Consider the following 24,737-nt stretch of genomic DNA (forward strand, 5'->3'; position numbering starts at 1 on the left):
TCGGTGACGTTCTTCATGCTGCCTTGTCCGCGGGAGGTGAAGGAATTCAATGGAATTTGGCAACTTTTCTGAAACACCTCGACTGCGCTGATGACATCTATGTGCTCTCTCACCGGGTCACAGACTTTGGCTAAATGGCTCTGGGTTTGGAAAGATAGGCAACTGGATTTGGACTGAAGACAAACACCAACGAAATTAAGGTTGTCAGTCTGATCCACTTCATTGGCGGGATCTTGCACCTCGTAATTATCATCTATTTATATCCCTGACGAATAAACTAACTGGTAAATATTCGCCTCAAAAGAGTCTTGTGAAATTCGGTTATCCGAACTTCCCGCAAATAGGAACTTCTATGATAAAGGCTTTATACAATTCCCTTTCAAATGGGAAGATGTTGTCGAAAACAATAGCATATTTGACCTAGACCGCATGTGAAATAGAGCTTTTAATTTTATGCAAAAATAATGGACCTGTTTTAACTCCACTTGACATATAAGTTGAAGTCCCTTTATTTTTATTGGCGCCTACATTAGGGTCGCTTCATTCGGTTTTATCAGATCAAATCCTGCATATTTCCCAATGGAGTTTCACCATATTTTGGTTCTCCGGAGGGTTTCGCCTATATATCTCGGTAAAGCTGTGCGGATTTAACGATTTTGATGTCCTTGAAGAGGCTTCGCTCTCGCCTTGACAAAGGGCCATAAGAGGAATCTTCTTTGGGCATATTACTCGACCATTTTTGTAGATAAGGCTGATAAATTTGGAATTTTCGAGACCAATATAGACCAAATAAATCACGCGTCAATGAGACTTGAAAATGGGATGAATGCAAACGAATGAAACTCGATCACGGTCACTCCCACACATGCAGATTTGTTAAGTCACTCCATTGAAGAAATATATTTAGAAATCTTAAAAATGCATTCATCCTTACCGAATTGGTTTCCGGCCTTCGCGACAAGCTCGTACAAAATATCACGTTTCAGTCCTTTTATGCTCACACTCGTTCCTTGGACATCCAATCTATTTGTTCCTATTGAATTGACTTTAGTCACTAAATCTTCAGTTTCGCCTTCAGCCTTGTGGTAGAATATCCGGTAACCATCGACGACATGGGGATTTTTGATTGGTGGATCCCATCTGTAATGAGAGGCATCGTAAACAAATGTTTGCAAATATTTCGAAATTTTTTTGGAAAATTGAGTGCCATTTTACAACGAACTATATATAGCACTCGTAATTTTAGGCTTACGAGGATATTTCCTTGTCATCAATGTAACATACGCACATCTGAGCTCTTGTTATAGCCCCAAGGATAGAGGATGCAGTAATGAACATAAGAGCGAAGGATACCCAAATGAGCATTGTGCGCCCAACGTGGGGCACTCTCATGTTCATTACACTCACCAACAGCAATTAAATTTGGCCCAAGTAACTTCGAAAAAAACTTCGTTCAAAAGTATTCATGCATAATTGAATGAACTCTGAAACTGCATTCATAAAACGACGAGAGGAGCCTTCTCTTTTTTCCCCATATTGAAATTTACGTTTTTCCCGTGATTTGCTTCTACGCTGGGAAAGCTTGAAAATTCATAGCCAACAGTTTCATCAGAGGCTTTTGTAATATGAACTCTCAAATGGCCTCCAATAAATTTCAGCGGGATTGAGTTTTTATAATCCGGTTCGAGGGACCCGAACACTTTTTCGAGGATAACCCTTCAATAGAATAAAAAAAAAATTATTTTTACTTACCGAACTAGCACTTCACTCTCCGATACCACAGTCACTACAAGATTTTGTGGTGGTCCAGGCAATCGATCCCGATTTGATTGGAAGCAACCAATAATAGTTCGTGTATGCTGCAAAGCACAAATTCCGCCGGTACTGATGGGTTCGCCTCGACACCAATTCAAGCATCTCCTTGGCACATCCTGACTAGCACAGCACATCCTGTGATCCGATCCATCTGCCGCGCATTTCATCAATTTATCAAAGTCAACTATGCATTCAGGACGGTCTATGACTGCGTCGATATCTATGTAGAAACTGCAGGCTGACATGCAGGCCGATGAGACGTTCTGATTTATGCAGCACTCAGAAATGTTGTGTACGGCGGGGGTGTTACGTATCCTGACAGACACGGGGATGGTGGCCGAGCCCAACGCATTTTCTGCGTGACAAAAGTAATCACCCACATCGCTTGCCTGCAATTTGGAGATATGCAATGTCATCGTGTACGTGGATGAGTCCGCCTCGTCCTTAATCAAGGACATGTCGTAATTTCCTCCTTGAATGACAGGCACCCGACCATCGTGATCTCTCCAGAAGATTACTTTCGGTATTGGTTTCGCCTTTACCGTACACTTCAAGTCAACCTCCGAACCCAAATAGGCCACGACGATTTCATGTGCTTCGACTCGAGGTGGATCTGTAAGGAGAGCGCAAAAGAAAGAATGGGAACGGATTAGAGTCAACTTAATTGATTTATTTTGCATGAAAAGCAAGTGAATCTGTTTATCTGGAACAAAGGAGGAGATACGGGAATGTTCATTAAATCAGCTCTAATTGGACTCCAGGGAAGAGCTATCAAACATTCCCCAAGGAATGCCCGTAATGGCTTGAACGCGATTCACACCAATCACCCTAAATCTTAAGAATAAGAGGAATATAATTGACCTGAAGTTAATTAAGTATCTTTTTGGAAGGCGGCGATTTATTGCCCGGCTTAACTTTAATTAACAAAAAAAACACAATAAACATGCAGACAATCATGTACTTGAAGATGCTGAACGAAAGTGTGAGGTGATTTACGAGGCTGAAATGTGGTGAATAGATTTGGGGTTTCCAGGTCTTGGCCTAGATAAGTTTAAGAATACAAAGGCCGAGCGTTAAAGCTAATGATTCTTAAGAATATTTTTTATTTAGAAAATCTTTACTTCTACTTTACTTTGCCACTAGGCACTGACAGTTTTTATATCCCACACTAGTCTCTTCTATGGTCTAACCAATTCTGGCTACCAGGAAGAGTCAGGCCTACTAGGGAAACACTTGAATATTTCGAACCAGGACATGGGAAGACAAATAGGTTTGGTATGTTTGAACTAGGGGAACCTTTGTCACTTTCATATACTCCACTTATTCCGAAGTTGGATAGAAAGCGGTCAAAGAGTAGTATAGGTCCCAGGGCGAAACGTGGATTGGTACCCACGATGGAGCATAAAACCTGGCAAACGCCTGCTGAACTAACACCAACAGCTTTACTGCCAAACGCCATCTCCACCTCAACGTAGAGATCGCTGGGAGTTCTTTCTTTATGAAAAACTGCAGACAGAGAAAGATGAAGGCGAGTCTCCCGCAGCTAAAAACGAGACAAAATGTACCAACGAGTCCTCCAGATTGGGGGTTGGGTAGGGCCGACAACCCTACACGGAAAACCGATGTTACGAAGCCGCGAAAGGTGTCTCGGACAGGATGGATTTTACAACGACGAACCCGATAACGACAACGGATTAACGATTTGCGCATTTTCTCATAGAACGTGCGCTCCCTGTACAGACCAGATGATGTTGAGCAGCTAGCCGATACCCTTTTGAGGCTAACTTAGTAGCACCAAGAGCGTTTTGCATGAACCGGAAGAGATGGTAATCACTTGGTGCCGGGTCCGGACTATACGTTGGGTCTGATAGGACATCCCATCCGAGATCCCGTAGCTTGTGGCGGGTCATCAAAGATGTGTGAGGCCGAACGTTGTCCTGGTGGAACACAACACCATTCTTATTGACCAATTCTGGCCGCTTCTGGTCAATCCTCCGCTTCAAACCGTCGAGTTTCTCACAGTACAGGTCCAAATTGAGGGTCTGGCCATAGTTGAGCAGCTCATAGTGGATGATTCCCTTCCAATCCTACCAAACACAAAGCAAAACCTTCCTGGCCGTCATTCCGGGCTTGGCGATGGTTTGGGCCGGCTCGCCGCGCTTCAACTACGATCTTTTTCGCTTGAGGTTGTAGTACGTGATCCACTTCATCACCAGTCACCCTCCGCTTCAAAAATGGGCCGAATTCGTTCCGTTTCAGCAGTGCATCGCAGGCGTTAATTCGGTCCAAGAGATTTTTTTGCGTCAACTCGTGTCGCACCCAAACATCCAGCTTTTTTTTGGAATCCAATCTTCTGCAAATGGTTCCAAACGGTTTTATGGTCTATACCCATTTCTTGGCCAATCGAGCGAATGCTCACATGCCGGTCTACTTGGATGATTTCAACGATTTTATCGGTTTCTACGACGATTGGCCGACGATTGGGTGTATCTTCGACATCCACTACACCAGAACGAAATCGATCGAACCAACGCTGTGCTGTGCGAATTGTTACAATATCGGGCCCATAAACTTCACAAATTTTTGCGGCTGTCTCCGTTGAATTTTTACTCTGACGAATTTCTTGCTCAATGGACTCCATTTTTGACGCGCTATAACTTGAGACTGAAACGTACGATCACAACACTGCCAAAGGGACACTTGTAGCACAGATTGCCGTCTTCAAATCGCCGTATAGTATGGCCCGATGCGATAAGTGCAACACAAGATATGGTTAAGTGTCGCCATCTATTGACAAAATACGACATTTCTTTTTCGCCATCCAGTAAACCATGTGCTCGGAGTAGAGTTCTTAGTCAGCCAAAAAATGAAACCTGCTGCTATCGGCTTTGAAAATATAAGCGAAAGGCTATGCACTCTGCGTTTGTGAGGCAAGTTTAGAAATATAAACCTCATAAACGTTCACGCCCCTACAGAGAAGACTGCAGAGTCGGAGAAGGATCACTTCTCTACCATACACGGGCCTCTCCAGACGGGACCACTTGGAACCAAATTGACCACGTGCTGATTGAGCGCCGCTACCTCTCAGCCTTTATGAATGTCAGAACATATAGGGGGGGGACAAATATAGACTCGGACCACTATTTCGTTGGTATGGTGCTCTGACAATCAGGTGACAGTGAATACTGAAACCATCCACAACACAGCCCTCCATCACACCTAGAAAAGGGAAATGGATGCCGCAATAACCGCAGTCAACAGAGATCTTAGAGATGAAGCATCAACAAATGATCTTCGCAACCACCTAAAGGACATTATTATTGATACGGCACAAAGATACTTGGCCTCAGCCGTAAAAAAAGGCCAGAACGGCTGGTTTGACGATGAATGTAAGCTAGCAACGGAACGGAAAAATGCTGCATACCGAGTAATGTTGCATCCTCATAGAACGCAGGCACTCGCGCAGGGACTTATCACGAACTCTGTCGAGCGGAGAAGCATGTTCACAGGCGGAAAAACAAAGCCTGCGACAACCAACAGGTCTGTGAACTAGAAAAGTACAGGGAGCAATCGCACCGGGCGCGAAAATTTTACCAACAAATTAGCAGGATGAAGCCTTATACACCTCGATGCTCATCCTGCCGAGGCAAAGAGGGAAATTTGATTTCTGACAGAATGGGCATATTGGAGCGATGGGTTGAGTACTTTGATGGCCTACTGAACAATCAGAACATCGGGGCGGTGGAGGTCCCGCCAACTGAAGACAAAGAACAAATACTGCCACCACCAAGTATAGCAGCAACAGTCCGTGCAATTCATCGGCTAAAAAATCATAAGGCGCCAGGAGCCCATGGAATTACAGCCGAATTGGTTAAATATGGAGGCGAACAATTACACCAAGTGGTTCATCAACTTGTGCTCAAGGTGTGGGACAGCGAATCAATGCCTGACGACTGACGGGGCATTATCTGTTCCATACATAAAAAGGGAGATATCACACAGTGCAGCAATTGTAGAGGTATCATGTTGTTGAGTACCATCTATAAAATATTCTCCCCTATCTTGCTAGGCCGGATGGCCCCATATGCCCAGAACATCATTGGCCCATATCAAAGAGGCTTCACTCTAGGCAAATCGGCAAGAGATCAGGTTTTCTTGCTGCAGCAAGCGATGGAAAAACTGTTAGAATATGGACATTAGTTACACCGTCTCTTCATCGACTTTAAAGCCGCCTATGATAGCATAGACAGGGTAAAACTGTACACGACCATGAGAGAATTTGGTATCCCGACGAAACTTATAAGACTAACTAGGCTGACCCTGACCAATGTGCGAGGCCAGATAAATATAGCAGGATCACTCTCAAGATCATTTAACATCAACAACGGTCTACGACAAGAGGATTCCTTATCATGCGTCCTCTTTAACTTGGCCATCAACAAATTGATCCGTGATGCTGAGGTAAAAGCAAGAGGTACGATCTTCTTTAAGTCCATCCAATTACTGGTCTATGCTGACGACATCGATATCATGGGAAGAACGACCCAAGCCGTACAAACTGCCTTCATCCAAATCGAGCAGGCGGCGCGAGATCTTGGGCTGCACATCAATGGAGGCAACGTCAGCACCGGAAGCCAATCATCCAACAACATCGCACCGCATTGGTCAAACGGGAAGAAAAAAGATAGGAGACCACAACTTTCAGACCGTTGATAATTTCTCCTATCTCGGGTCGAAAATCATAACCGATAACAGCTACGATGATGAAATCCGCGCACGGTTGTTGTCAGCCAATAGAGCCTATTTCAGTTTACAAAAACTGTTCCACTCGAAACGTCTTACCATAGGGTCAAAGCTCTTACTGTACAGACAATGATCTTGCCAGTCCTCACGTATTCCTCGAAGTTTTAGGTTCTTAGCAAGAAAAATTGCTAAATCTTGGCTGCATTTGAGAGAAGAATCCTCCGAAGAATGTTTGGACCCCTACATGAGGATGGACGATTCCGTAGCCTACATAACAACGAAATCTACGAGCCATACCATATCCGTCAGTTTGTGGATAAAATCCGGCTCAACGGGTTACGGAGAGCGGGCTGAAAATGATCCAGCCCGAAAAATCTATAAAGGCAATATCTATGATGAAAAAAGAAGACGAAGCAGATCCTGTCTGAGATGGAACGATGGCGTTGGTCAGGACGCCAGACAGCTTTTAGGGATATCGAATTGGTGGACCTCAGCGCAAAACCGGGATGTCTGGAATTCCTCATTAAGGCAGGCCTAGACCGGATACCGGTTGTTGCGCCGTTGATGACGATGAGAACCAATTATCGAGTGTGAAGAATTTCCTTGGAGGCAACTTTGATGGTGCTTACTTGATTTGTTTTTCTGTCAAAAAGTGATCCAGATTGTTAAAAAGTAGTTGTCGTGGGCGAGAGGTAGAGTGAAGACGGTGGATGAAGCAAAATATCTTTCTACAAGTCGATTGATATTTCGGCCATTATTCTGTGATATGTGACATCGTGCGTTGCCCTGAAGCAGCATCACGCTATCCGTGTTGAGAAATCTTGGCCATGGAGTATGCAATTTCCCACGCATTTCATCGACTTGGGCACAGCGCTTCTGGGCATTAATGGTTTCACCACGTTGGAGGAAAAGAATAGTGGACCATTTCAGCTGAAGACCACCAAACAGTCAGCATTGCCTTCGTCGTGTGGAGGCTTGGTTTTGGGATGTGTTTTGGAGCCTCATCGGGATCTAGCCATTATGTTGAACTCCCAATATTTCCGCAAAATACTCACATTTCATCACATGTCACAATCCTGTGCAGAAAGGGATACTTTCTGTTGCGGGAAAACAAAATAATACAATTGGCGTAGAACAAACAAGGAGGGATACAAACTTCTCGGCAAGGTCTGTAGGGACCCGAGCACATATCAGCAAACTGGACGCGTTGACGTGTAGGTGTGATGGAGACATTTTATCCTATTTAGGGGACAACGGCAACCATATATGTAGTGATGAATGGTATGCGCTTAAATTAAACTGATAAGCCACGTGGCTAAATTGGAATGAGGTTGCGTTTTCGTCTAATATCGCCGTTGATGAAAAATAAAAATAACAAAGAGCCCAGAATAGAACCCTGTGGGACGCCAGAGGAGGGGGTGAAAGAGCGGAAAGTGCAGCCGTCAAAAGAGACGTGGCCGGATCGGTTGGATCGGCAGTGGACCTACCCTCAACAAAGTCGTGTTGCTTTTTCACTATGTGGTCGCCAAAGTGGGCCGACAACCAGTCGCTGATATACTTTCCAAAATTGTGGAACAGGAGGAGAGGAGGGAAATGGGACGGTAATTCTCGGCAAGCGTACGATCGATGCCCTTATATATGGGGATGATGAGTGCCTATTTCCACAAGCCAGGAAAAGGATTTTCTTCGAGGCTTTTGTTGAAAATAAGAGATAGGAGAAGGGAGATGGACTTACCAGTTTTGAGCAAAACGAGGTTTGGAAGACTATCGTAGCCAGGGCCGACATTGGCATCAATGAGGTACTCGAACAGGAAAGAGATAAGAAGGGAATGGTAGACGAAGCGGGACAGGCTCCATTCATTAGCGGAAAGAATTCGGAGGATGGAGAGGGAGCATAGACTGAGGAAAACTAGCAGTAGAGTAAATCACAAGATAGTTGGGGGGATAGGTAGGACACCGAGAGTTGCGAATGTGGGAAGGTTTGAGGTTTCCGCGCTTTAGTGAGTCTTCAACACTGGCCAAATATTCGTTTCTGGATTATTAAGGATTTGACCGAGGAACACAGAGGTTTGAAACAAAAAGAATAAGTCAACATAGGTTCTAGAAGACAAGAACTTCTTCCTTTTCACGCAGTTTTTTGTGGACTTCAGTGGTGAACCAGACAGGGTAAGAGCGTAAACATTTGGGGGGGAGGGGACGAAACCAGGAAGAAGATCAGATAAAATATTAGATGTCAATGCAAGAGGTACCATCATCCTCAAGTCCATCTAACTACTCGCCAATGCTGACGAAAAACAACCCGAAATGAACAGGGTACCTTCATTAAAACCGAGCAGGCGGGGCAAGATCTCTGGCTGCACATTAATAAAGGCAAGACTAAGTATATGGTGGCCACAACATCGAATCGCACTGGTCAAACGAAAACAATAAAGATAGGAGACTACAACTTTGAGACCAATGAAAATTTCTCCTATCTGGGGTCGAAAATCAGAACTGGTAATAGCCATGACGATGAAATACGCGCACGGTTGTTGGCTGCCAACAGAGCCTATTTCAACTTAAAAAAACTGTTTCGCGTAAAACGCCTCACCAGAGGGTCAGAGCTCTTACTGTGCAAGACAATGATCTTGCCAGTCCTTCTGAATTCCTCGGAAACTTCGGTTCTTAGCAAAAAAAACTGCGCACTCGTAGCCGCGTTCGAAAGAAGAATTTTTGGCCCCCTACATGATGATGGACGATTCCGTAGCCTACATAACGATAAAATCTATGAACGATACAAAGACCGTCTAGTTAGAATAAAATCCAGTTCAACAGGTCTCGGTGAGCGAGTCACTTAATCCATATGGATGAGGATGATCCATCCCGGGCAATATCTATGGTAGAAAAACAAGACGAGGCAGACCCTGCCTGAGATGGATCAATGGCGTAATTCAGGATGCCAGACAGCTTTTAGGGATATCGATTTGGTAGACCTCGGCGCAAAACTGGGATGTCTGGAGCTCTTTATTAAGGCAGGCCTATTCCGGATACCGGTTGTTGCATCGTTGATGATGATGATTATCCACTTAGTTAAGAAATGCCAGTCAAAGGGCCTGCTGTAAGGTATTGACTCTCAAACTATAAAGAACTCCTCTTTTGAATTTTGTGGACCCCTTTATTCTTATTCCTAGTGCTAGTACAGCCAAACTGTTTACCCTTACTAAGTTTGTAAGGAACGGTGATGTAAAAGTCCTCTTTTGATTTCTCCTAAGCTTTGCTTCTCCCTGCCAGGGGATGCTGCAAATAAACTCATGGTGTGTAAAAACATGAATATGACTAGTTCCTGTATTATAGCCCATACAGCATATCACGCTGAAATGAAACACCACTTTAGGTTCAAAGTGTCACCCCGTTTCAAAGCCCCTCAATATTCTGATCCCAGCATCCATTCTGCATATTTCACCAAAGAACAAAAGCAAATCCATATCAACACACGCCACACTCACTCGGCACATTCATAATCAATATCGAAAGCATCCACAAAACAATTTTTCCTCTCCAAATACTTACGACTGATGTTAACTTTTTTCGAGGCTTGCATCGGTATTCCATATCCGTTATCAGCGTAACACGATACATGTTCCATGTCGGCAGTAACATTATGTATCACAGTAACCATATGCCTGGATGTATCCTGTCGAACTAAGTGTCCTCCCACATACAGGGAGATAGTTGGAGCGGGATTACCGAGTGCCAAACAGAGGATTGTCATAGAGCCACCCTCGGCAACTATGTCGGCCGGATGTATCGTCGGAGGCTGCAATAAATATCATAGAATGTCATATTGTGCGGGAAATCCTATCAGTCAGGGGGTGTCATAATATCGTGATTATTTCGACAATGCACATTCAAATTGGAAGGTTTACAATCGCAAATGGAGTATAGCGATATTGTCTGTTCGGGGTGAATGATACTTACATCAACAAACGCCGGTAGAGCAGGATCTGTCCAGGCAACAAGTGTCTCGGAAGGCAGGCTCATACCCTTTGCTCCGATGGCTTCAACGTAGATGACGTGTTGGGAATTCGGTTTCAGATTATTCAGTCGCGTCCATTGCAAACGAGTCTCGATTATCTGGTACTTTTCGGCTGAGGTGGCCTTGTGGTAGACCCTGTCAATTTTAGATATTTTAGTGAAGTAAATAGATAGGGATTTAACTAAATTTTGTGAAAAGGAACCAAAGGAGATTCTCTCAGGTGGAAGTGAACCGAAATAGCCAAATTGACTCATCTCTCCATCTTACTGACCATCCCCTAGCGAGTATCTGTTTAAAATATCTAAAATTTATTGTAATCGATCCTTTCATAGTAAGAAGATTTATGGCATCATTAATTTCCAATCGAGAAACATCAGAGATTGCTTTTCGCCCCATGAATGCATGTTGCTACTAATGAGCATACCCAGGGACTCCGGATTATTCAAGGATGCAGATGTAGCTTCAAAAAACAAGCTCTGGTGTCAGCTTCCGTAAGCATCATCATCTCTATCATCGTTATCAAGTGAAATTGGCTCCATCTTTCCTCTACTTTCTTCCTAGATATGGAGTCATTTTATAACGTTCTCCGTCTTTTGTCTGTTGATCCTCTGCTAGGACCAAAGCTCCGTACTTATATGTATTCATATAGAAAAATAACATTTTCATTGTAATAATTTCATGAAAACTAATAGAAGAAGGACGAGATGAAGAGCAATGGCTGTGAGTCGTGTTAACGTCCACATAGCCGTATGTCTGTCTATAAATGGCACAGGAGCTCAACCGTTATGAACCCCATTTTTCCTTGTTTCATCCCGAATATTTGTTCAGGAAAGCAATCCTGTGCTTGATGCAGAAAATGCTGTACCAGAAAATGATATATGGGATATGTGAAAGAATGCGATGATATTGCAATAGGGAAGTTGTCGGGAAGAGCTTTTAACAAAATCAGGACTCTGAATACGTATTATATTCCAGGGAGTTTGTCAAGGGTGAGTTGAATGAATTTTTACCTGCAACTTGTGTACTTACTTATATGTTATGGATTCATGAGGATGCGAGAATTCAGGAGGTTGCCATGCGATTGTCACCCATGTGGCGCTATGTGCTGTCACCGTCAGCGAGTGGGGTTGGGATGGGGCTCCGTACATTGCCATTGATGAATCTGTAAAATAACGCAAGCCATTAAAATTGATTTTCCGTAAAGAATATGACCTGAATTGTAATTAATCCCACCTTGGTTGGTTGTGTTGATCAAAAGAACTGAGGATGGAAGTGATGAGCCATGTTTTCCACGGGCTACAACCAGAATTCTATAAAGTGACAAAGGCTCCAAATTGTTCAGTTCGATTTCAGTCTCAGTTGTGTTCAATTCCTGAAATTGAATAGTATTGTACTTTGAAATTAATCACATTTCACTCCTGATAACCTACAGGGAACAGAACAGAAGCATGTGAGCTCGAGTTGGTGCATTGTCCTTTGTTTTGAAGCTTACATTTGCAGATAATTAGATAATTTCAATGAATGAGACCAATTTCCACGAACATATACTATTAATAGTGATACATGGAATCCTTCTGCATCACCAGACTTTAATTGAATTGAATTCTACCCAAACATAATCCTATCGATAGCACCTAATTAGGAAATTCTAATTCTAATCTTGCAGAGTGCTACCTCCTGCAAAAGTCTGTACACCATCCCACCTAACGAAGCGCTGATTTTGACGATGCACAAAATGGAGTTAATACAACTGAGGTCAGCGCAATTTTTACGGAATCTTCTGACACTCTCGTTCGCAATTTAAATACCGTCGATCACTGCCCTCCAAAAATAGTGAACCTAGACGAAGTAGCTTTCCACAGCCGGCATCCATTGTAATCGACGCTACAATGGACGTCGTAAAACCAAAATTTGCCGCTGTCGACTACTGAATATGAGGATAGGGGAATAGGGTTCACATTATCCTTGGTTTCGAGATCCTTCACAAAGTCTCCAGCAACTATACTTCACGAGGCGGTTACTGAAATCTAGACACCACCTGGATACGTCCCGACCCAAAGTGGTGAACGGTGTGCCTTCTAGTTATGTGCCGCTGCGAATCCTCTGCCCGAGATCCCTCCGCCAACTGACTTCCGCGCTGGACTGCCGAAATTCACATAACTACCCAGCAGCAGTGAGGGGCATATAGGCCATGCCCACTCATTAGGGCAAAGCTCCCCTGCATATACGAGTGGATCTATAATACATATGTTTCGATCCTTGAAAAGAAAACTTATCGATGAGCAGCAGTCTTTCCGATTCATTCTAATGTAATCCTAACGAGCTCAAAATATGGATCATCCTGCCAGAGGACAGTATATCATCAAAGCGTGCAGTTGAACTCACTGAAAGTGAAGTTGAAAGGCTGTGTCATATATGATACGAGCCATGAACTTTTATTTCTTTTCTAACTGTAGCTTCCAATTCGTTTTCTAGAAGAAAACTTTTAACGACGTAAAAGGGACTAAAAGGTTAAGAGAATCCCTCATATTCCCAACCCCCCCGGGGAGCGTATGTCGACACTTAAGTAAAGCTGCGCTTAGATGGTAGCGGACTTGCTCCGTCAACTGTCTTTAATTTTTATAGGTTTTGTGATATCTTTGCTTTCCTGGTTGGCTATTGTCAATACGGATGGTCCTTCTGACGTCAAGGATCATTCCAGTTATTCATCCTCTCACTCTTTATCATCCCGAGTTGTTGCCAGCCACCAAAGACAGCGAACGTCGCATCGCGGTAATGGTGGCGGAGGTATCAGGTTGGATCAAGAGCATAACGCCATGGTCACGAATGTTGAACCCACCTTCAACTCATCGAGGAAAAGTTCTCTCTCGTCTTCTCTGTTTAACCTGATTTAAAAAAGTGGACAAAATGATATAGACCAGCCAACCTTGCAATTGAGAGGGCCAAGAGCAAAAGAAGGAGAAGCAAAGCTTACAATTGAGTCCATGCTGAGTGCTTAAATTAGGAACAACACTTTCTCTAGAATCTCTACGCTACTACAGACGGTCGAAATCCTTTAGAATTGGGCAAGTCGAACGTACTGATAAACAACGCATATCCTTCCTTTTCTGAAACCAACTTGTTCTCTCTGCCGGTTTTCATTTATGCACTGCCCTCTTCCGATAAAAATTTTGAGGATAAGGATCTTGTTTGATTCATCATCATCACCAACGACGCAGCAGCCGGTAATAAGGAACTTCAGACATCCCGGTTTTGCGCCGAGGTCCAACAATTCGATAGCCCTTAAAGCTGTCTGATGTCCTAACCGACGCCATCGCTCCATCTCAGGTAGGGTCTGCCTCGTCTTCTTTTTCTACCATAGATATTGCCCTTATAGACTTTCCGGGCTGGATCATCCTCATCCATACGGATTAAGTGACCCGCCCACCGTAACCTATTGAGCCGGATTTTACCCACAACCGGACGGTCATGGTATCGTTCATAGATTTCGTCGTTATGTAGGCTACGGAATCGTCCATCTTCATGTAAGGGGCCAAAAATTGTTCGGAGGATTCTTCTCTCGAATGTGACCAAGAGTTCGCAAATTCTCTTGCTAAGAACCCAAGTTTCCGAGGAATACATGAGGACTGGCAAGATCATAGTCTTATACAGTAAGAGCTTTGACCCTATGGTGAGACGTTTCGAGCGAAACAGTTTTTGTAAGCTGAAATAGGCTCTGTTTGCTGCCAAAAACCATGCGCGGGATTTCATCATCGTAGTTGTTATCGGTTGTGATTTTCGACCCTAGATAGGAGAAATCATCGAGGGTCTCAAAGTTGTAGTCTCCTATTCTTATTCTTTCCGGTAACCTGTGCGGTTTGATATTGTTAGTTATTTGGTTTTTGGTGCTGACTTTGCCACCATATATTTTGTCTTGCCTGCATTGATGTGCAGCCCAAGATCTCGTGTCGCCTGCTCGATCTTGATGAAGGCAGTTGGTACCTCTCAGGTTGTCCTTCCCATGATGTCGGTATCGTCAGCATTGGCCAGTAGCTGGATGGACTTAAAGAGGATCGTGCCTCTTGCATTTACCCCAGCATCACGGATCACTTTCTCCAGAGTCAGGTTAAAGCGGACGCTTGATAGGGCATCCCCTTGTCGTAGACCGTTGTTGATGTTGAATGGTCGTGAGAGTGATTCTGCTGCTTTCATCTGGCCTCACACATTGGTCAGGGTCAACCTAGTCAGAAACCTACTCTGAGCATATGGTTTACTAGATGGCCGCGATAATATATGGTTTAATGGCTCCTCTCCAGGAAATGGGTTCCTGGCCACAACGCATTTCCTGCAACGCTGCTACACAAGGTACCGGCTAGCTGCGTGGCAGCTCCATCTCTGTACAAGGAGCGCGCGTTCCATGAGATAATGCGCAAATTGTTATTCCGTTCTCATTGCCGGGCTCGACGTTGTAGAATCCATCCTGTCCGAGCCTGTGGCTTCGTAACGTTGATTTTCCGCCAGGTTAGGGGTTGGGTAGGGCTGGCAGCCCTATAGCCCTACCCAACCCCCAAACTGGAGGACCAGTTGGTACAATTTGTCCCGTTTTTAGGTCGCGGTCGACTACTGAATGTAAGGATAGGGAAATTCACAAGGACCCTAGCAAACATGCTTGACCAGACGGTTATTGAAGCCTAGACGCCACTTGGATACATCGCGGTAAAAGTCGGCAAACAATGTGCTTTTTAGTTATGTGCCACTGCGAATTAACTTCCAGAGATCGATGTCCGATAGCAATCTCGAAACCGATTCCAGACAGCATTTCACCTCCTCGGCCAACTGACTTCCGCGCTTGACTGCCGAAAGTCACATAAGTAGTCAGCAGCACTCCAGTTAAGGATATGCATCCATGCCCACTCATGAGACCAAAATTTCCCCGCATAGTCGAATGGATCAGCCCTAGAAAAAACGTATTGATAAGCACCGGTCGTTCCCATCTATTCGACATATTTTAAACCCATCGAGCTTAAAGTATGGATCAGTCTCTCGGAGAACAATGACACATTGTCCGGAGCGTGCTATTGAACTTAAAACTTAAACTAAAAAGGGCTCGAGAGGCTGTCTCTCGTTAATAACTGAGGAAGGAGAGACATTAAATGCGCAAATAATCCATTGTGCATCTTCCCTTTCGATTACGGCGCATGGGTCACGACCTTTAGGCTCTACATACCCTTTCTAGCCATTTTTTTACTTCGCAGTATTCAGCTTTGTGTTCATTTCCTAACTTCTCGGTATGTTCCTCTTTTAGTATCTAAAATTCTGATGCGGTCCCATTTTACTGAATTAAGGACAAACAAATATTGTAAATGACATGAGAGGGACAGAAAGTTCGTAAAGGATTCCCCACATTACCGAGCGTTGCTAACATATGTCGACACTTAAGTAGAGCTGCATTTAGGTAGTGGCGGACCTGCACCGTCAATTGTGACTAATTTTCTTTAGGTTTAGTGATATCTTGGTTGAACATATGTAGTCAAGCTGGCTGGTCATTCTAGCAGTCTCCAACTTCAAGAATTCATAGCAGTCATTCACCCAATCGTTTTCGGTGATTCTGAGTTGTGATCAGCCACCAAAGACAGCGAACATCCCCTCCAAATAATGGGGCTGAAGAAGATGAACCAGATCACCAGCATAACATGCTATGATCATTGGGGTTGAACCTATCGTGGAAAAGTTGAGAGAAGGGTGTCTTCGATACCTGCTGACAACAGCTGGCTAGTTAAAATTGACCTGAATATTCAAGTCGATAAGAACCAACCCAAAGATCGGCCGAAGCTAGAATAGCCCGAGAACCTTTCGACTAAACTGGAGTCAAGAGAAATGTTGACCCAGAACTAGACCCGCAAATTCTGCTATTGACCTTCCAAAGGCAAGAAGAGAAGCTGCGGCTGACAATTACCCCCTTGTTGAGTGTCTGAATTAAGCACATTATTTCCTCTGGAATTTCGTCTTAACTACCTTGCAATTGAGAGGGCCAAGAGCAAAAGAAGGAGAAGCAAAGCTTACAATTGAGTCCATGCTGAGTGCTTAAATTAGGAACAACACTTTCTCTAGAATCTCTACGCTACTACAGACGGTCGAAATCCTTTAGAATTGGGCAAGTCGAACGTACTGATAAACAACGCATATCCTTCCTTTTCTGAAACCAACTTGTTCTCTCTGCCGGTTTTCATTTATGCACTGCCCTCTTCCGATAAAAATTTTGAGGATAAGGATCTTGTTTGATTCATCATCATCACCAACGACGCAGCAGCCGGTAATAAGGAACTTCAGACATCCCGGTTTTGCGCCGAGGTCCAACAATTCGATAGCCCTTAAAGCTGTCTGATGTCCTAACCGACGCCATCGCTCCATCTCAGGTAGGGTCTGCCTCGTCTTCTTTTTCTACCATAGATATTGCCCTTATAGACTTTCCGGGCTGGATCATCCTCATCCATACGGATTAAGTGACCCGCCCACCGTAACCTATTGAGCCGGATTTTACCCACAACCGGACGGTCATGGTATCGTTCATAGATTTCGTCGTTATGTAGGCTACGGAATCGTCCATCTTCATGTAAGGGGCCAAAAATTGTTCGGAGGATTCTTCTCTCGAATGTGACCAAGAGTTCGCAAATTCTCTTGCTAAGAACCCAAGTTTCCGAGGAATACATGAGGACTGGCAAGATCATAGTCTTATACAGTAAGAGCTTTGACCCTATGGTGAGACGTTTCGAGCGAAACAGTTTTTGTAAGCTGAAATAGGCTCTGTTTGCTGCCAAAAACCATGCGCGGGATTTCATCATCGTAGTTGTTATCGGTTGTGATTTTCGACCCTAGATAGGAGAAATCATCGAGGGTCTCAAAGTTGTAGTCTCCTATTCTTATTCTTTCCGGTAACCTGTGCGGTTTGATATTGTTAGTTATTTGGTTTTTGGTGCTGACTTTGCCACCATATATTTTGTCTTGCCTGCATTGATGTGCAGCCCAAGATCTCGTGTCGCCTGCTCGATCTTGATGAAGGCAGTTGGTACCTCTCAGGTTGTCCTTCCCATGATGTCGGTATCGTCAGCATTGGCCAGTAGCTGGATGGACTTAAAGAGGATCGTGCCTCTTGCATTTACCCCAGCATCACGGATCACTTTCTCCAGAGTCAGGTTAAAGCGGACGCTTGATAGGGCATCCCCTTGTCGTAGACCGTTGTTGATGTTGAATGGTCGTGAGAGTGATTCTGCTGCTTTCATCTGGCCTCACACATTGGTCAGGGTCAACCTAGTCAGAAACCTACTCTGAGCATATGGTTTACTAGATGGCCGCGATAATATATGGTTTAATGGCTCCTCTCCAGGAAATGGGTTCCTGGCCACAACGCATTTCCTGCAACGCTGCTACACAAGGTACCGGCTAGCTGCGTGGCAGCTCCATCTCTGTACAAGGAGCGCGCGTTCCATGAGATAATGCGCAAATTGTTATTCCGTTCTCATTGCCGGGCTCGACGTTGTAGAATCCATCCTGTCCGAGCCTGTGGCTTCGTAACGTTGATTTTCCGCCAGGTTAGGGGTTGGGTAGGGCTGGCAGCCCTATAGCCCTACCCAACCCCCAAACTGGAGGACCAGTTGGTACAATTTGTCCCGTTTTTAGGTCGCGGTCGACTACTGAATGTAAGGATAGGGAAATTCACAAGGACCCTAGCAAACATGCTTGACCAGACGGTTATTGAAGCCTAGACGCCACTTGGATACATCGCGGTAAAAGTCGGCAAACAATGTGCTTTTTAGTTATGTGCCACTGCGAATTAACTTCCAGAGATCGATGTCCGATAGCAATCTCGAAACCGATTCCAGACAGCATTTCACCTCCTCGGCCAACTGACTTCCGCGCTTGACTGCCGAAAGTCACATAAGTAGTCAGCAGCACTCCAGTTAAGGATATGCATCCATGCCCACTCATGAGACCAAAATTTCCCCGCATAGTCGAATGGATCAGCCCTAGAAAAAACGTATTGATAAGCACCGGTCGTTCCCATCTATTCGACATATTTTAAACCCATCGAGCTTAAAGTATGGATCAGTCTCTCGGAGAACAATGACACATTGTCCGGAGCGTGCTATTGAACTTAAAACTTAAACTAAAAAGGGCTCGAGAGGCTGTCTCTCGTTAATAACTGAGGAAGGAGAGACATTAAATGCGCAAATAATCCATTGTGCATCTTCCCTTTCGATTACGGCGCATGGGTCACGACCTTTAGGCTCTACATACCCTTTCTAGCCATTTTTTTACTTCGCAGTATTCAGCTTTGTGTTCATTTCCTAACTTCTCGGTATGTTCCTCTTTTAGTATCTAAAATTCTGATGCGGTCCCATTTTACTGAATTAAGGACAAACAAATATTGTAAATGACATGAGAGGGACAGAAAGTTCGTAAAGGATTCCCCACATTACCGAGCGTTGCTAACATATGTCGACACTTAAGTAGAGCTGCATTTAGGTAGTGGCGGACCTGCACCGTCAATTGTGACTAATTTTCTTTAGGTTTAGTGATATCTTGGTTGAACATATGTAGTCAAGCTGGCTGGTCATTCTAGCAGTCTCCAACTTCAAGAATTCATAGCAGTCATTCACCCAATCGTTTTCGGTGATTCTGAGTTGTGATCAGCCACCAAAGACAGCGAACATCCCCTCCAAATAATGGGGCTGAAGAAGATGAACCAGATCACCAGCATAACATGCTATGATCATTGGGGTTGAACCTATCGTGGAAAAGTTGAGAGAAGGGTGTCTTCGATACCTGCTGACAACAGCTGGCTAGTTAAAATTGACCTGAATATTCAAGTCGATAAGAACCAACCCAAAGATCGGCCGAAGCTAGAATAGCCAGAGAACCTTTCGACTAAACTGGAGTCAAGAGAAATGTTGACCCAGAACTAGACCCGCAAATTCTGCTATTGACCTTCCAAAGGCAAGAAGAGAAGCTGCGGCTGACAATTACCCCCTTGTTGAGTGTCTGAATTAAGCACATTATTTCCTCTGGAATTTCGTCTTAACTACAGGTGCTCCAATTCCTTCGAAATACAACGAATTCTCGGTTGGCATTCCGAAATCTGAATCAGGAAAAGCTTTATTCTAGTCACTGTTAAGAGGTGCTTGGTTGATGCCTCCCATTTTTTGCGAAACCAACTCTCCCGGAGATTGACATCTATGCCTTGCTCTTTTCTGATGAAGATTATAAGGGTATGGATCTTGTTTACACAAGCAGGTAGTACAATGGTTTATCTCCGTTTAGTATAACCCGGAAACACTTATCCATGCGATAAGTAGAGCACAATGGGTAGGCGAAAACTCTGGGGTGCAAGTTTAACACCAATTTCATTCTGGACTGCCGCATTATTGTTAGCATAGTGTCGAAATTACACTCGTTAGTTTTCTAGCCACTGTCCATACCGGGGGTAGTACCAAATACTCAAAGTTTGTTTCGGCTGATTGCTATCATGTTGATGGGGAGCGTTTCTTAACCGCTGTTCCAATGGACATGAATTAGTAGGTAAACTCTCCCTTCGGCTCTGCAGGAAAATATAGGGTACGCTTTGCTAGATAGCGCTTGGGGACTAAATATTCTGGTTGATCTCGTCAAGGTTATTGTTAGCACTCAAACGGACAAGCCAGTACTGATTCGTTTTAAAACAGAGATACTGTACTCGACGGAATAGAGATTTAGACAGACTTACGTTTCAGGAGTAATAATGGCGCATCTCTTCTTATAAACGGCCACCTTCGCCACCAAGAAAATTAGAATCCAACAGGTCGTCCACCAGTCATTAGAAGTAAGACTAGCATTTAGAACTTTATGGCCTTAGCATTCAAATGCTGTGTTTTTTTGACCGGCGCTTTCTGCAGGGGCACCTTTATCGATATGCGCAGCTCTTGTGCTGTCATTGTCGACATATTCCACACGAGTTCACGCTCGTGACTTTCTCCTTTAGTTACACAGCGACCTTCATAAGGCATTTTCAATAGAGTAACTCGACTCCCTCAGGATAATATTAAAATGGGAGCTAGAGGGACTGAGTGTCACCACGCGATAGTTTAATTAATGCAAGTCGTATGAAAGCGCCGATATGCTCCACGAAGCAAACATTTGGGGAACATCGCTGAACACGAACAACCCCTTCCCCCCGCCCCCCCCGGTGCAACCTGCGAGCTGTATTTTAACCGACGACCCGATGTGTTTGCATCATCCTTGGCTAAGTTTTTATAGTACGATCTCTCCAGGTTGCAAGGGTCATTGCTGCTCACTTTAATGCCAATGAACCCCGCTTGAACGATCCAGTTTAACATTTCTTCTTGTTTAATATTCCAGCAACCATTTCATTTCAATCAGGACCTCATGGATTAGACATATGCTTCGTGGATAGTTTCGAGCTGCACTTTTCCTCCAACCCTCATCATTAACGGGGAAGGACGGGGCCGTATATGGACCACGAGGTCCTGGGACACACGTCGTGCGTAGAATTCTGGAGTAAACTCATTAACTTTTGGCTACCAGGTTTCAAACTATTCTGTACTGCAATAGTCCCGGGGTATCTTTAATACATTGGCGCTAACTTGCAAACAGCCACTCCCTGATGATGATTAATTGCGCAAAGAAAATTCCAACTAATCTTGGTAATATAGATAATCTCTGGCGTCCTTATTTTGTTAATTGAACTACTAGTGGATCACATTTTCCTAGGGTAGTGGTAGCGTTTCCAAGTTGAAAATGAACATAGAGTTGACATTGCATTGCGTTTTTAGCACTCGCTTTGCCGAACATTCTATGCTTCCCATGGTTCGGTTCCGCTCTACTGACGGTAAAAGCATTCTCCAGAACTTAAACTTTATATGGATAACCCTGTGAAAAAATGCAGGCTTTCATCTATCTAGCGAATAAGCATTATTTGGGATTGGCTTGAATTCCGCTGGTTATCCTAATCATGGCCAAGCCGGGCTTGACAGATTTCGCAGAAACCAGCTTCCGATGCAGGGATGACAATAACTGCCCCAGCGGAGCTGGACCAAGCTAAACTCAAGGAGAATGACCGGTCCTTCTGATAACGGCGACTATTATCCGCTTATCAGGCACGGCTACATACCAAGACTGTAACCTCTCTCATCGATAACTTTTGAAATCGTAGACATTATTAACGCTGAAAACCCTACCATCGTTGTTGCAGTTGAGTCAGGCTCTCGATCTTGTGCTCCATATAATGCAAAGCACTGTGTGATCTGACGACTATCCCCAAAGAAGTATAAGATGTTACCGCTTACAGCATCGCGTATCACAGGCAAATTCAGCTTTCTGGCTTCGGGGGTTGAATATTATACTCAATGAAACCTCTGTATTGCACCATGTACTTTTCTCTTTTCGATTTTCATGTGCATGACCACGAGAGCTGCAGATATTGAGTACATCGAGAACCTGAGTGTTTACACCTTTCTTTGCATATTTATGCACTTTAAAAATTATAACCGAACTTCTATTTCCAGCGGGACCTAGCTATTTGTCAAATGTTACTAGTTGGCATTTTATCCTTGTGTGTGGAAGCCACCAGGAGGTTTATCGAAGATTGCGGTTTAGGTTAAGGCGGCCAAGCTTGGACAATTTTATATAAATGTATGCTTCGAAGCGTTCCTCAATTCCAGGCCCATCACTTCTCTACAAGAAAACCTATAGCCGATTGAACCTCGGTAAAAGATGCGATAACCCACTCTCTGCTAATTGACGCAAACTATCAGGTGGAATTAACATACTGAGTGCAAGCAAACCTATTTTTACTGCAACAGGCACGACAATTTTCCAGTGTTTTCTTTTTAGCTATAGCCCTCGTGAAGTCCAGTGTATATGCAGTGTCCAGTCCATTTTATAAGCCTTAACTTAGCTGATACCGAATTGATTGTCAAAGGAAGAATCGGCTTCATCTTTGGAACGAAGGGCTTTCCGTAGATAATCGAATCATTGAGGATACGCAGGTGGTTGTTACATCTACAGACAAAACTAGGCTGGGATCTGACGAGCAACACTGGGTTAGTAGGCTCTTCTTCAGTTTGACAGGATTAAGGACGTGTACTAAGTGGATGAGTGTGAAGCTAGTTACGACAATTTGGTAATCTGCGAGGCATAGCAGTTCCATATATTAAGGAAAATCTATTTTGTCGAACACGGCTTTATTATTCCTTACCAGGGGAGAGGCAAATTGTCAGACGTTGCCTCACCTCTGCCTTCGGGGGAGCAGGACCTAAGCGGCTCGCAGATGTTAAATGCTCCTTTATATAATTCGCAGAACACGACGTGACTGCGATTTATATTGACCGTAAATCCACCCATACTTTAGGCCAAAGTTTGGCCAGAGATGAAGATATTATTTGAAGGATTGCGGGGTCCTAATTTTGCATCCACTTGATGACGGATCGGATCAGATGGGGAGCAACTTACTCCTTCCTTTTTCGGTCTACGGGCCCCTCATTTAGGGCTTAGTACCAAAACTTCAAAAATATTAGGCAAAGGCAATTTTACGGACCAAAAAAAAGAGAGTGAAGGTTGCTCCCCATTTGGTCTGGTCCGACATCAATTGGATGCGGACTTAGGACCCGGCAATCCTTAAAAAAATACTCTATTTCCTTACTCTCTATAGATCTATAATAAAGCAACCGGTAATAAGTGGGGTAAGCCTAAACGATAAACTTTATGCCCGATTTTCAGAATTGACGCAAGTCTGCTTTGCTTCAAAAATATGAATCTGGGGCCCCGTCTGATATAGGAAAACTGTTTCGGCTGATTAAGATGCAATCCTGTCATTTAATCTATGTAAATGGGGGCGAATAATCCTGGCCCTTTGAGAGGCTTTCAAGACGAGTTTTAGGATGTGGGTAAGTCGAGATCGTGTATCAGAAGTTACCGTTATATGTAGGTCTAATGTGACACCCTACGAACGATGAGTTTCTCTTTAAACTGATGAAGTATGATCATTATAGAAGTTGACAAAACAAAACTTTGAACTGAATATTGCCGATATTTTTAACCATCTTCGTTGCTAAATGCCGATGACGATTATGAGCAAAATATTGATGTGAAAAATTCGTCAGGAAGGAATTGGTTGAGGATGAAATTTCTTCAGATACAACTTTGCTACAATGAAAGGATTTTGAGGCAGCGTTTAGTGGCACTAGAATCCATCCAAAATCCCCGATCCATTCGTTTTACCAATGGATATCAATCCATATGTTACGAATTTTGTGGTGCTTTCAGGTGAGGATACGCGGCAGTGGTATATAGCAGGGTCATCCGCTAAAGTGATAAACCAATCATATCCTTGCTCCTTGAGGAGGTTTTTGAGTCCGTGGCATCACCATTTTTTCGAATAGATAATTTCTTAGAATGGGCCCTTGAAAGTGTCAACTTTATAATCCTCGCATCCCCCCCCCCCCCCTTTAAATTAAATAGAATATACGATAAACGTGATGGATAAATTAGGAATTCGTATAACTAACCTCAAGGGAATCATTCATGGTCGAAAGAGTAGTCATAATTGCTTCTAATGAAAAAAGCAATGGAGACTTTCATTTTCTCTCCAAATCGCCAGAGTGCCCTAATAAAACCCAAGGAATTCGCCAATAATCTTAAGGGAAAAAGGGGTGAGCAACCAGCAAAGGTTCCTTTGATTTCAGAATAAAAGCTACTAAGAAACGATTGAATCAGCCCAAACCGAAAACAGTTAAGTCCAATGTGTCCGTGATACCATACAGTAACCAAAGAGTCCTTATAGTCAAGTCACAAAACGTCAATGCTATGGAAGCCACCACCCTCAGGTGACCACAATATCGACTAAAAGAAAATGTGAGAAAAGCATCTAGAAGAGTCACATAATCATGTATACGAAGCGACAGCCCAAGCTTTTCTCCCCCTCCCCTTCTAGGGTCCCAAATTCATTCCATTATTATTTCAACAGACTCCCGTTTGCAGTTCAAAACTCGTGGTCCAGACTGGATTAACTGAATTGCCACTCGCCATCAATTTAATCAGCTTCTGTATCTATCAACTCATAATTATTGTATTTAATTCAGTCAAACCAACGGGAAAGCACTCCGGGTGGAATTGGTTTCACCACTTCGGCGCT

At 43.9% G+C, this 24,737-nt stretch overlaps 1 protein-coding gene across 3 annotated transcripts in view; it reads right to left on the minus strand.

Moving 5' to 3' along the window:
• The window catches only part of LOC119647798 (Ig-like and fibronectin type-III domain-containing protein 1), a 225,906-nt gene that overhangs the window by 15,463 nt on the left and 185,706 nt on the right, over positions 1–24,737 (minus strand). For all 3 annotated transcript variants that reach the window (XM_038049008.1, XM_038049006.1, XM_038049007.1), the window contains exons 13-18: positions 11,807–11,945; positions 11,603–11,735; positions 10,516–10,708; positions 10,108–10,354; positions 1,753–2,428; positions 935–1,140 (exon numbers count right to left, since the gene is read on the minus strand). In XM_038049008.1, the coding sequence (XP_037904936.1) occupies positions 935–1,140; positions 1,753–2,428; positions 10,108–10,354; positions 10,516–10,708; positions 11,603–11,735; positions 11,807–11,945 (1,594 nt within the window). The remainder of the gene's footprint in view (positions 1–934; positions 1,141–1,752; positions 2,429–10,107; positions 10,355–10,515; positions 10,709–11,602; positions 11,736–11,806; positions 11,946–24,737) is intronic.

This window comes from Hermetia illucens, chromosome 2 (genome assembly GCF_905115235.1).
Source record: "Hermetia illucens chromosome 2, iHerIll2.2.curated.20191125, whole genome shotgun sequence".
Lineage (NCBI taxonomy): Eukaryota > Metazoa > Arthropoda > Insecta > Diptera > Stratiomyidae > Hermetia > Hermetia illucens.